Source organism: Mustela putorius, unplaced genomic scaffold (assembly GCF_011764305.1).
Source record: "Mustela putorius furo isolate JIRA1106 unplaced genomic scaffold, ASM1176430v1.1 tig00001358_pilon_pilon_pilon, whole genome shotgun sequence".
Lineage (NCBI taxonomy): Eukaryota > Metazoa > Chordata > Mammalia > Carnivora > Mustelidae > Mustela > Mustela putorius.
Genome location: NW_025421711.1, coordinates 74306 through 87284, shown reverse-complemented (window position 1 = coordinate 87284; position 12979 = coordinate 74306). Strand labels below are relative to the sequence as shown.

The 12979-nt window shown below is 46.5% G+C and overlaps 1 protein-coding gene across 1 annotated transcript; it reads left to right on the top strand.

Moving 5' to 3' along the window:
* Positions 1-5115: 5115 nt before the first annotated feature.
* Positions 5116-8719, top strand: LOC106005412 (dynamin-2-like). The gene is given in 2 exon segments (XM_045087515.1): positions 5116-7600; positions 7603-8719. Coding segments are annotated over 2 exon segments (2610 nt in total). The 5' UTR covers positions 5116-5248; the 3' UTR covers positions 7861-8719.
* Positions 8720-12979: the final 4260 nt, after the last annotated feature.

Genomic DNA, 12979 nt, shown 5'->3' with positions numbered 1-12979 from the left:
TGACAGAGTTGGTGAAACTTCCCTTCTCAGATATCTTGAGGCTCCTCAGAAATGTATTTTTTTTATTTTGGACGGAACATTCAGGATAAATATGATCTGTTCGAGTTCCTGGTTCTCTCATCAGGACTGTTTCTTAGGCTTCACTGGCACAAGAAAAGGGTTTTGATAGTCCAGGGTAAATCCTGACAAAAGCAAATCACGGTATCTATGAAAAACTAACCACTCAGAAGAGAACAACAGATAAAAGGCCAGGCCGACCTGACCCTGCAGGATAGGTAAGGTTGGTCTGGCAACAGGGGTAGAGGGGAAGTGCCCATCTCCTGCTAGAAGAGCTAGAGAAGACCCCTTCCCGAGAGACCACCAGGAGAGGAGAGCAGTAGGTGCTGATGATGAAGAATATTTTAATCAGCAGAGAAGGTCAAAATGACAAAGTTCCAGGATCAGAGTAAACCTATGGGATCAAAAAATAAAAAATAAAAAAAAGATTTTTTTGAAAGGACTTTTTTTTTTTAAAGGAATTTAAACAAAAGTCCTTTTTAACAGACAGTTGGCTGTTTAAACCAAAAGTAATACTCTCTGAGAGAATCGCCGCATTATTTATTGGGGTAGAAAGGACCTGGAATGTAGAAAGACCCATTCTGTAGAGGAAAAAATAGAATCACTAACAGGTCTCAACCTTGCACAGCCAGTGGCTAGAATCCCTGGCTCATGAGACCCTGTGCTAGCAGGCCGCTAGAATATCTCAACTATGTTAGGCTATCTTGGAAGCCAACAAGTGTTTGCCCAGTTAAGAGCACGATAACAATCAGTCACGTTATGTTATAATGATTGTCGATATCTTTAAAAGCCTTGTCAATTCCTTTTTGAGTAACCCTCATAACCCCACCCTTAGAGAAATTTGTCTGTGGTTCACCTCTTTGAAATACCTCACTGTTGTTCCACATTTACCATAGCCAAAAAAAAAAAAAAAAAAAAAAAAAAAAAAAAAAGCTTTTTATTAAGAAAGTGTTCAGAAGGGGGCGCCACTGGAAAAAAAAAAAATGAGAGTTTTCGCTGCTGGGACAACTTTGTTGCAGAAACAGCTGAAAGCAATCAGGTCAGACAGAGCCAAGGGCTGGAGGGATTTTTAAGATTACAAAAACCGAACCAAATCAAACCAAAACAAAAATCATAACCAATGGCCAAGATTTCAAGTTTGCTACTAAAGGTATGACATTCTCCTAAGACATGCATGTGACTTGATCAATATATTTATATATTTCTACTTGAAGAAGAAGGAACTATTTGATGCAGCAAATCCACGTTGATTAAAGTTACCAGATATGGGGCTCCAGGGTGGCTCAGTGGTTTAGGCCTCTGCCTGCGGCTCAGGTCATGATTTCAGAGTCCTGGGATGGAGCCCCACATCACGCTCTTTGCTCAGTGGGGATCCTGCTTACCCCTTTCTCTCTGCCGCCTCTCTGCCTACTTGTGATCCGTCAAATGGGTAAACAAGATCTTTAAAAAAAGAATTAGTAGGTGAGAAAAACATCGAGGGTATGGGAAGGAAAATGATTTCACCTGATCTGACTAGGAAGTGTTTGAAGCGTGAATTAAAGTGCTATATAAAGTGTAAAAACCTGGGAAATATATGGGGAAAAAATCCCTAGAAAAACAGCAATAATAACTGGCTGCTCTTTAATGATCCAGATCCTGCGGTAGGCAAAGAAGAGCTGGTTTTAGCCAGAGGATGATCTCCGTTTGTCTTCATGATCTGGCATTTCCTGCAAGCCAGGCATGGGGCTCTGCACTAGAACTGCAAATGCTGGGGGGCCCTCACTGTCCCTTTTCTCTTCTCAGGGGGACAACCAGCATGTCCATGGTGCAGTGTGACAGGCTTTACCACAGGGAGAGAAAAGACTGCCAAGGGTAGGTTGGAGCCGGGAAAAGCCACTTAGGAACAGATTTTCAGGGGAGGTGATAGACAAGGGCAAAGCGAAGAATGAGGATAAGTGTGTCAAGTTTCAAAGTGCCAGGAGGCAGCACAGTGCATTCAGGAAACTACAGCAAGTTCATGATAACCGACAACTGATCTGGCAGCATCACCTGGGGATGGAGGGTGAGCCCCGGGGTTAACACTGGGGTGAGATGGTTTGTATACTATGTCGAGAAGGTGAGGTACTACACTGTGGGGGCACAGGGAGCTACTGGAGGATTTCAAATATCAGAATCGTAACCATAATAGAGCATTTAATTGCATCCTAGCTTTCATCAAGGGTAAGATGCACTATAGTTTATGTTCGACTAAGAAAGAGAAATGCTGTCAGTTAAACTAGGATATGTCCTCAAGTGCAAGGTGAGTGCCACCTTAAGAGATATTAAAATGGGGGGGTGGAGGACAAATCTTAGAACAAGTAAACTGTGGTACTAGAATAATTAAGAAAGGTCGAACACTTGGATCAACAGAATAAGTGATTATTGCTTACCATGTGCACCCAACTATATTAAGTCTTAGAACAAGAGACATTCTCATCTTGATGTCCCGCAGATGTTAGACCCAAGGTACAGAGGGCAGTAGCCTATGAACAGCAGGCCCCAAGTGCCATGTGCAGACTCTAAGAGCAACTGCCTTTGAGAGAGAGGAAATTGTTGAGAGTGGGCTTTCTGAGGTAGAGAATTATTAGCTGGGAAAGTAGGAAAATTGACACAGAATCGGAATTGATGCCCCTACATGACAGAGTTGGTGAAACTTCCCTTCTCAGATATCTTGAGGCTCCTCAGAAATGTATTTTTATTTTGGACGGAACATTCAGGATAAATATGATCTGTTCGAGTTCCTGGTTCTCTCATCAGGACTGTTTCTTAGGCTTCACTGGCACAAGAAAAGGGTTTTGATAGTCCAGGGTAAATCCTGACAAAAGCAAATCACGGTATCTATGAAAAACTAACCACTCAGAAGAGAACAACAGATAAAAGGCCAGGCCGACCTGACCCTGCAGGATAGGTAAGGTTGGTCTGGCAACAGGGGTAGAGGGGAAGTGCCCATCTCCTGCTAGAAGAGCTAGAGAAGACCCCTTCCCGAGAGACCACCAGGAGAGGAGAGCAGTAGGTGCTGATGATGAAGAATATTTTAATCAGCAGAGAAGGTCAAAATGACAAAGTTCCAGGATCAGAGTAAACCTATGGGATCAAAAAATAAAAAATAAAAAAAAGATTTTTTTGAAAGGACTTTTTTTTTTAAAGGAATTTAAACAAAAGTCCTTTTTAACAGACAGTTGGCTGTTTAAACCAAAAGTAATACTCTCTGAGAGAATCGCCGCATTATTTATTGGGGTAGAAAGGACCTGGAATGTAGAAAGACCCATTCTGTAGAGGAAAAAATAGAATCACTAACAGGTCTCAACCTTGCACAGCCAGTGGCTAGAATCCCTGGCTCATGAGACCCTGTGCTAGCAGGCCGCTAGAACCATCTCAACTCTGTTAGTCTATCTTGGAAGCCAACAAGTGTTTGCCCAGTTAAGAGCACGGTAACAATCAGTCACGTTATGTTATAATGATTGTCTATATCTTTAAAAGCCTTGTCAAGTTCCTTTTTAGTAACCCTCACCCCACCCTTAGAGAAATTTATCTGAGGTTCACCTCTTTGAAATACCTCACTGTTGTTCCACATTTACCATAGCAAAAGAAAAAAAAAAAAGCATTTTATTAACAAAGTGTTCAGAAGGGGGCGCCACTGGAAACAATGAGAGTTTTCGCTGCTGGGACAACTTTGTTGCAGAAACAGCTGAAAGCAATCAGGTCAGACAGAGCCAAGGGCTGGAGGGATTTTTAAAATTACAAAAACCGAACCAAGTCAAACCAAAACAAAAATCATAACCAATGGCCAAGATTTCAAGTTTGCTACTAAAGGTATGACATTCTCCTAAGACATGCGTGTGACTTATCAATATATTTATATATTTCTACTTGAAGAAGAAGGAACTATTTGATGCAGGAAATCCACGTTGATTAAAAATTACCAGTTATGGGTCTCCTGGGTGGCTCAGTGGTTTAGGCCTCTGCCTTCGGCTCAGGTCATGATTTCAGGGTACTGGGATGGAGCCCCACATCACGCTCTTTGCTCAGCGGGGAGCCTGCTTACCCTTTTCTCTCTGGTGCCTCTCTGCCTACATGTGATCCGTCAAATGGGTAAATAAGATCTTTAAAAAAAGAATTACTAGGTGAGAAAAACATCGAGGGTATTGGAAGGAAAATGATTTCACCTGATCTGACTAGGAAGCGGTTGAAGCCTGAATTAAAGTGCTATATAATGGTTAAAGACCTGCGAAATATATGGGGAAAAAATCCCTAGAAAAACAGCAATAATATCTGGCTGCTCTTTAATGATCCAGCCTTAGGCAAAGAAGAGCTGGTTTTAGCCAGAGGATGATCTCCGTTTGTCTTCATGATCTCGCATTTCCTGCAAGCCAGGCATGGGGCTCTGCACTAGAGCTGCAAATGCTGGGGGGCCCTCACTGTCCCTTTTCTCTTCTCAGGGGGACAACCGGCAAGTCCCTGTTGCAGTGTGACAGGCTTTACCACAGGGAGAGAAAAGACTGCCGAGGGTAGGTTGGAGCTGAGAAAAGCCACTTAGGAACAGATTTTCAGGGGAGCTGATAGACAAGGGCAAAGCGAAGAATGAGGATGAGTGTGTCAAGTTTCAAAGTGCCAGGAGGCAGCACAGTGCATTCAGGAAACTACAGCAAGTTCATGATAATCGACAGCTGATCTGGCATCATTACCTGGGGATGGAGGCTGAGTCCCGGGGTTAACACTGGGGTGAGATGGTTTGTATACTATGCCGAGAAGGTGAGGTACTACACTGTGGGGGCACAGGAGGCTACCGGAGGATTTCAAATATCAGAATCGTAACCATAATGGAGTATTTAATTGCATCCTAGCTTTCATCAAGGGTAAGATGCACTATAGTTTATGTTCGACTAAGAAAGAGAAATGCTGTCAGTTAAACTAGGATATGTCCTCAAGTGCAAGGTGAGTGCCACCTTAAGAGATATTAAAATGGGGGGGGGGCGGACAAATCTTTGAACAAGTAAACTGTGGTACTAGAATAATTAAGAAAGGTCGAACACGGTGAGGCCGAGCCGGGAGCGGGCGTCGCGCCGAGGCCCGGGCGGGCGGGGAGCAACGGCCGCGGACGCCGCGGGGCCGCGTCGTTAAGGGCCGGGACAGGCGGAGAGCGCGGGGCGCTCGGGCCGGGGCCACCGGCGCCATGGGCAACCGCGGGATGGAAGAGCTGATCCCCCTGGTCAACAAACTGCAGGACGCTTTCAGCTCCATCGGCCAGAGCTGCCACCTGGACCTGCCGCAGATCGCCGTGGTGGGCGGCCAGAGCGCCGGCAAGAGCTCGGTGCTCGAGAACTTCGTCGGCCGGGACTTCCTTCCCCGAGGTTCAGGAATCGTCACCCGGCGACCTCTCATTCTGCAGCTCATCTTCTCAAAAACAGAATATGCTGAGTTTTTGCACTGTAAGTCCAAAAAGTTTACAGACTTTGATGAAGTCCGGCAGGAGATCAAAGCGGAGACCGACAGGGTCACGGGGACCAACAAAGGCATCTCCCCAGTGCCCATCAACCTGCGGGTCTACTCGCCCCACGTGTTGAACCTGACCCTCATCGACCTCCCAGGTATCACCAAGGTGCCTGTGGGGGACCAGCCCCCAGATATCGAGTACCAGATCAAGGACATGATCCTACAGTTCATCAGCCGGGAAAGCAGCCTCATCCTCGCTGTCACCCCTGCCAACATGGACCTGGCCAACTCGGACGCCCTCAAGCTGGCCAAGGAGGTCGACCCACAAGGCCTGCGGACCATTGGCGTCATCACAAAGCTCGATCTGATGGACGAAGGCACTGACGCTAGGGACGTCCTGGAGAACAAGCTGCTCCCCTTGAGAAGAGGCTACATCGGTGTGGTGAACCGCAGCCAGAAGGACATCGAGGGCAAGAAGGACATCCGTGCGGCGCTGGCGGCCGAGAGGAAGTTCTTCCTCTCCCACCCGGCCTACCGGCACATGGCTGACCGCATGGGCACCCCGCACCTGCAGAAGACCCTGAACCAGCAACTGACCAACCACATCCGGGAGTCACTGCCAGCCCTGCGGAGCAAGCTGCAGAGCCAGCTGCTGTCCCTGGAGAAGGAGGTGGAGGAGTACAAGAACTTCAGGCCCGACGACCCCACACGCAAAACCAAAGCCTTGCTGCAGATGGTCCAGCAGTTTGGGGTGGACTTTGAAAAGAGGATCGAAGGCTCTGGAGACCAAGTGGACACACTAGAGCTCTCCGGGGGCGCCCGAATCAATCGCATCTTCCACGAGCGGTTTCCCTTTGAGCTGGTGAAGATGGAGTTTGACGAGAAGGATTTACGGCGCGAGATCAGCTACGCCATTAAGAACATCCACGGAGTCAGGACGGGGCTCTTCACCCCGGACATGGCCTTTGAAGCCATTGTGAAAAAACAGATTGTAAAGCTCAAAGAGCCGAGTTTGAAGTGTGTTGATCTCGTGGTCTCAGAGCTGGCCACGGTCATTAAAAAGTGTGCCGAGAAGCTCAGCTCCTACCCCCGCTTGCGAGAAGAGACGGAGCGAATCGTCACTACCTACATCCGGGAACGGGAGGGGAGAACCAAGGACCAGATTCTTCTTCTGATTGACATCGAGCAGTCCTACATCAACACAAACCATGAGGACTTCATTGGATTTGCTAACACCCAGCAGAGGAACACACAGCTGAATAAGAAGAGAGCCATCCCCAACCAGGGGGAGATCTTGGTGATCCGCAGGGGCTGGTTGACCATCAACAACATCAGCCTCATGAAGGGCGGCTCCAAGGAGTACTGGTTTGTGCTGACCGCCGAGTCTCTGTCCTGGTACAAGGATGAGGAGGAGAAGGAGAAGAAGTACATGCTGCCTTTGGACAACCTGAAGATCCGCGATGTGGAGAAAGGCTTCATGTCCAACAAGCATGTCTTTGCCATCTTCAACACGGAGCAGAGGAACGTCTACAAGGACCTTCGGCAGATCGAGCTGGCCTGTGACTCCCAGGAGGACGTGGACAGCTGGAAGGCCTCATTCCTCCGAGCCGGGGTCTACCCTGAGAAGGACCAGGCAGAAAATGAGGACGGTGTCCAGGAGAACACCTTCTCCATGGACCCGCAGCTGGAGCGGCAGGTGGAGACCATTCGCAACCTGGTGGACTCGTACGTGGCCATCATCAACAAGTCCATCCGCGACCTCATGCCAAAGACCATCATGCACCTCATGATCAACAACACCAAGGCCTTCATCCACCACGAGCTGCTAGCCTACCTATACTCCTCGGCGGACCAGAGCAGCCTCATGGAGGAGTCGGCCGACCAGGCCCAGCGGCGGGACGACATGCTGCGCATGTACCACGCGCTCAAGGAGGCCCTCAACATCATCGGGGACATCAGCACCAGCACCGTGTCCACGCCCGTGCCGCCGCCCGTCGATGACACCTGGCTACAGAGCGCCACCAGCCACAGCCCCACTCCACAGCGCCGACCTGTGTCCAGCGTGCACCCCCCGGGCCGGCCGCCAGCAGTGAGAGGCCCGACCCCGGGGCCCCTCTGATTCCCGTGCCAGTGGGGGCAGCGGCCTCCTTCGCTGCGCCCCCCATCCCGTCCAGGCCTGGACCCCAGAGCGTGTTTGCTAACAATGACCCCTTCTCGGCCCCACCTCAGATCCCGTCTCGGCGGGCACGGATTCCACCCGGCATCCCCCCTGGAGTGCCCAGTAGAAGACCCCCTGCTGCGCCCAGCCGGCCCACCATTATCCGCCCAGCCGAGCCATCCCTGCTCGACTAGGCCACGGGGGACTAGGCCACGGGGGGCGTGTTCTCGGGGGGTCTTCGCACCCCCACCCCCACCATGTGGGAGCTTCGGTGGTCCGGGCCCCTCCGCCATCCCCGGCCCTGTCATCCACGTGCCAGGACCAGGCTCCCTGTGGGCAGCCCCCTGACTCCTCCTTAACCTTGGCCCCCATCCCCAGCTGGACACAGCACTGAAGAAGGAGCCCTGGAACCCTGAGGCAGGGGTGGGGAGCTGGGCCGTTGCACTTTGGGGGATGGAGCCACAGGGTCGCAGAGGAGGGAGTGCTCTGGGCGCCATCTCAAATGAGCATCCCTGCCCCGGGGCCGGGGGGGGGACTCACCCCGGGCTTCTCTGGCCCGGAAAGCCTGAGAAGAACAGGCCTTTTGGAAACCGGGGCAGCAAGAGTGCCTGTCCCCCCAGCTCTTCCGGGGGCCCAAGGAGCATGTCCGCTTCTCAGCAGCAGGAGCTCCAGGCAGCAAGCCAGGCCCAGCAGGCCCTGCACTGCCCACCCTGCAAGTTGTAAATATTCTTTCTGTGGCCGTATTAATCACACGGCCGAGCCTCGGCTGCCGGAGGTGCCTTCGCCGGGGCCGGAAGCCTCCGTCCTGCCGGCCTCGCGCTCTCCTCCCTGGGTCCCCTCCTCCTCCTAGGTCCCCGGGGTGGCTCGGGCTCAGGGCTGAGTAAGTGGGGAGGCTCGGAGGGGCTCCTGGCTCCCACCCAGGCCTCCCCGATGGGGTGGGCCTCCAGCGGCCCATGGCAGAGCAGCCCTTGCTCGCTCCTCGCTCGGTTTGACCACTGTAAGTGCCTGCACTCTGTATCCTATTAATAAACTAAAATAAAGGGAAGAAGCTTCTGGTGAAAAAAAAAAAAAAAAAAAAAAGAAAGGTCGAACACTTGGTCAACAAAATAAGTGATTATTGCTTACCATGTGCACCGAACTATATTAAGTCTTAAAACAAGAGACATTCTCATCTTGATGCCCTGCAGCTGTTAGACCCAAGGTACAGAGGGCAGTAGCCTATGAACAGCAGGCCCCAAGTGCCATGTGCAGACTCTAAGAGCAACTGCCTTTGAGAGAGGAAACGGTTGAGAGTGGGCTTTCTGAGGTAGAGAATTATTAGCTGGGAAAGTAGGAAAATTGACACAGAATCGGAATTGATGCCCCTACATGACAGAGTTGGTGAAACTTCCCTTCTCAGATATCTTGAGGCTCCTCAGAAATGTATTTTTCATTTTGGATGGAACATTCAGGATAAATATGATCTGTTCGAGTTCCTGGTTCTCTCATCAGGACTGTTTCTTAGGCTTCACTGGCACAAGAAAAGGGTTTTGATAGTCCAGGGTAAATCCTGACAAAAGCAAAGCACGGTATCTATGAAAAACTAACCACTCAGAAGAGAACAACAGATAAAAGGCCAGGCCGACCTGACCCTGCAGGATAGGTAAGGTTGGTCCGGCAACAGGGGTAGAGGGGAAGTGCCCATCTCCTGCTAGAAGAGCTAGAGAAGACCCCTTCCCGAGAGACCACCAGGAGAGGAGAGCAGTAGGTGCTGATGATGAAGAATATTTTAATCAGCAGAGAAGGTCAAAATGACAAAGTTCCAGGATCAGAGTAAACCTATGGGATCAAAAAATAAAAAATAAAAAAAAGATTTTTTTGAAAGGACTTTTTTTTTTAAAGGAATAAAAAAAAAGTCTTGTCATTATGTAGCATTATATAGCATTTAAAAAGTGTATCCTCTTCACTTTGAAGTCTTTTAGAAATCTAAAATATGACATTCTATGGTTTGTGTTTCCATATTCCTTTATTGCCAGTTTGAACACATCCACATGCTTTGATTCAAAGGTAATAAATTCCTCTTATTTGGAAAAATGATGTTTATTTTTGTTCTCTCACCCTTAGCAGGTGGTTTCATTTTAGCACACTTCAGAGTTATAATTTCATGCTTATTAAAAACATTTATTATGATCTACATAGATGAATGAAACTTTTATTTTATTAAATTATTTGCCAAAAATATGTTATTTTTAAAAATGTATTTCCTTTATTTCCTTGCTGATCTTTTGCTTGGATGACCTGTCCATTTCAGTGAGGGGAGTGTTAAAGTCCCCTACTATTATTGTATTATTGTTGATGTGTTTCTTTGATTTTGTTATTAATTGGTTTATATAGTTGGCTGCTCCCACATTGGGGGCATAGATATTTAAAATTGTTAAATCTTCTTGTTGGACAGACCCTTTGAGTATGATATAGTGTCCTTCCTCATCTCTTATTATAGTCTTTGGCTTAAAATCTAATTGATCTGATATAAGGATTGCCACTCCTGCTTTCTTCTGATGTCCATTAGCATGGTAAATTCTTTTCCACCCCCTCACTTTAAATCTGGAGGTGTCTTCGGGCTTAAAATGTGTTTCTTGGAGGCAACATATAGATGGGTTTTGTTTTTTTTTATCCATTCTGATACCCTGTGTCTTTTGACAGGGGCATTTAGCCCATTCACATTCAGGGTAACTATTGAGAGATATGAATTTAGTGCCATTGTATTGCCTGTAAGGTGACTGTTACTGTATATGGTCTCTGTTCCTTTCTGATCTACCACTTGTAGGCTCTCTCTTTGCTTAGAGGACCCCTTTCAATATTTCCTGTAGAGCTGTTTTGGTATTTGCAAATTCTTTCAGTTGTTGTTTGTCCTGGAAGCTTTTAATCTCTCCTTCTATTTTCAATGATAGCCTAGCTGGATATAGTATTCTTGGCTGCATGTTTTTCTCGTTTAGTGCTCTGAAAATATCATGCCAGCTCTTTCTGGCCTGCCAGGTCTCTGTGGATAAGTCAGCTGCCAATCTAATATTTTTACCATTGTATGTTACAGATTTCTTTTCCCGGGCTGCTTTCAGGATTTTCTCTTTGTCATTGAGACTTGTAAATTTTACTATTAGGTGACAGGGTGTGGGCCTATTCTTATTGATTTTGAGGGGCGTTCTCTGAACCTCCTGAATTTTGATGCTCGTTCCCTTTGCCATATTGGGGAAATTCTCCCCAATAATTCTCTCCAGTATACCTTCTGCTCCCCTCTCACTTTCTTCTTCTTCTGGAATCCCAATTATTCTAATGTTGTTTCGTCTTATGGTGTCACTTATCTCTCGAATTCTCCCCTCGTGGTCCAGTAGCTGTTTGGACCTCTTTTGCTCAGCTTCTTTATTCTCTGTCATTTGGTCTTCTAAAAGGACTAGTGTCCAGAATCTATAAAGAACTTAGCAAACTCAACACCCAAAGAACAAATAATCCAATCAAGAAATGGGCAGAAGACATGAACAGACATTTCTGCAAAGAAGACATCCAGATGGCCAACAGACACATGAAAAAGTGCTCCATATCACTCGGCATCAGGGAAATACAAATCAGAACCACAATGAGATATCACCTCACACCAGTCAGAATGGCTAAAATCAACAAGTCAGGAAATGACAGATGCTGGCGAGGATGCGGAGAAAGGGGAACCCTCCTACACTGTTGGTGGGAATGCAAGCTGGTGCAGCCACTCTGGAAAACAGCATGGAGGTTCCTCAAAATGTTGAAAATAGAACTTCCCTATGACCCAGCAATTGCACTATTGGGTATTTACCCTAAAGATACAAATGTAGTGATCCAAAGGGGCACATGCACCCGAATGTTTATAGCAGCAATGTCCACAATAGCCAAACTATGGAAAGAACCTAGATGTCCATCAACAGAGGAATGGATCAAGAAGATGTGGTATATATACACAATGGAATACTATGCAGCCATCAAAAGAAATGAAATCTTGCCATTTGCAACAACATGGAGGGAACTAGAGCGTATCATGCTTAGCGAAATAAGTCAAGCAGAGAAAGACAACTATCATATGATCTCCCTGATATGAGGAAGTGGTGATGCAACATGAAGGCTTAAGTGGGTAGAAGAAGAATAAATGAAACAAGATGGGATTGGGAGGGAGACAAACCATAAGTGACTCTTAATCTCACAAAACAAACTGAGGGTTGCCGGGGGGAGGGGGTTTGGGAGAAGGGGGTGGGATTATGGACATTGGGGAGGGTATGTGCTTTGGTGAGTGCTGTGAAGTGTGTAAACCTGGTGATTCACAGACCTGTACCCCTGGGGATAAAAATATATGTTTATAAAAAATAAAAAATTAAGAAAAAAATAAAATAAAAAAAATGTATTTCCTTTGAAGGGTTATTTTAGAGCATTCAGAGAGGATCTAGGAGTGTGGTATTATGCAATATTTAAGTAGGTATGAAATGGTTATTCATATGATTGTTTCTTTAAGGCTTATGTATATTGTCCATTATATGCTATAAAATATTTTGAAAGTAAATTTAAGGTATGTTTTACATAGTTTATTTTTTGGAAAAAAAATATTGAAATGACTTATGAAAGTCAGTATACTCTCAGCATATCTTTTTCTGAAATTTACCTATTGTGTCTTGAACCTATTATATGGCAGATATTACTTCAGACACACTGGTAAATGAAATACTTGGCTTTGTAGAACGTTTATTATAATGGGTGAGACAATTAAAAGCTATAAAACTTAATAAAAATTGCATAGTGCATTCAAAAATGATGAGTACAATGGGGAAAAAGAAAAATTAGATCAGGGTGAGAAAAATCAAGGTTGCTAGGCAGGGGATGGGGAGTTAAGAATTTTAATAGGAAGATCAGGGTAGTTACAATGAAGCTGACAATTGAACAAAGGCATGGAATGGTGATGAATTTGCCCAGAACTATCAGCAATAAGGTCACTCCAGACAAAGGAATTGGCTATCTTGAAGGCGATAAGGTTGGACGTGCCTGGCATATCTGAAGAATAGCAAGGAGGCCACTGTGAGGGACTGAAGAGTAGCAGGGAAAGAGGACACAGAGATTAAATGAGTGGCTAGATCATGTAAAACCTTAGAAGTCATTGTAAAACTCTGGCTTTTATATTTGGAAATTTACTGTATGATAGAATTTCTGCTAATAACTGAGAGTACAAATGTCCATAAAATTTCAAAGATTCTTTTTCTTGTAAGACAGAATAAAGAAAAAGAGTTCATATTTTCACATGGTGTAACAAATGCTCGGAGATCC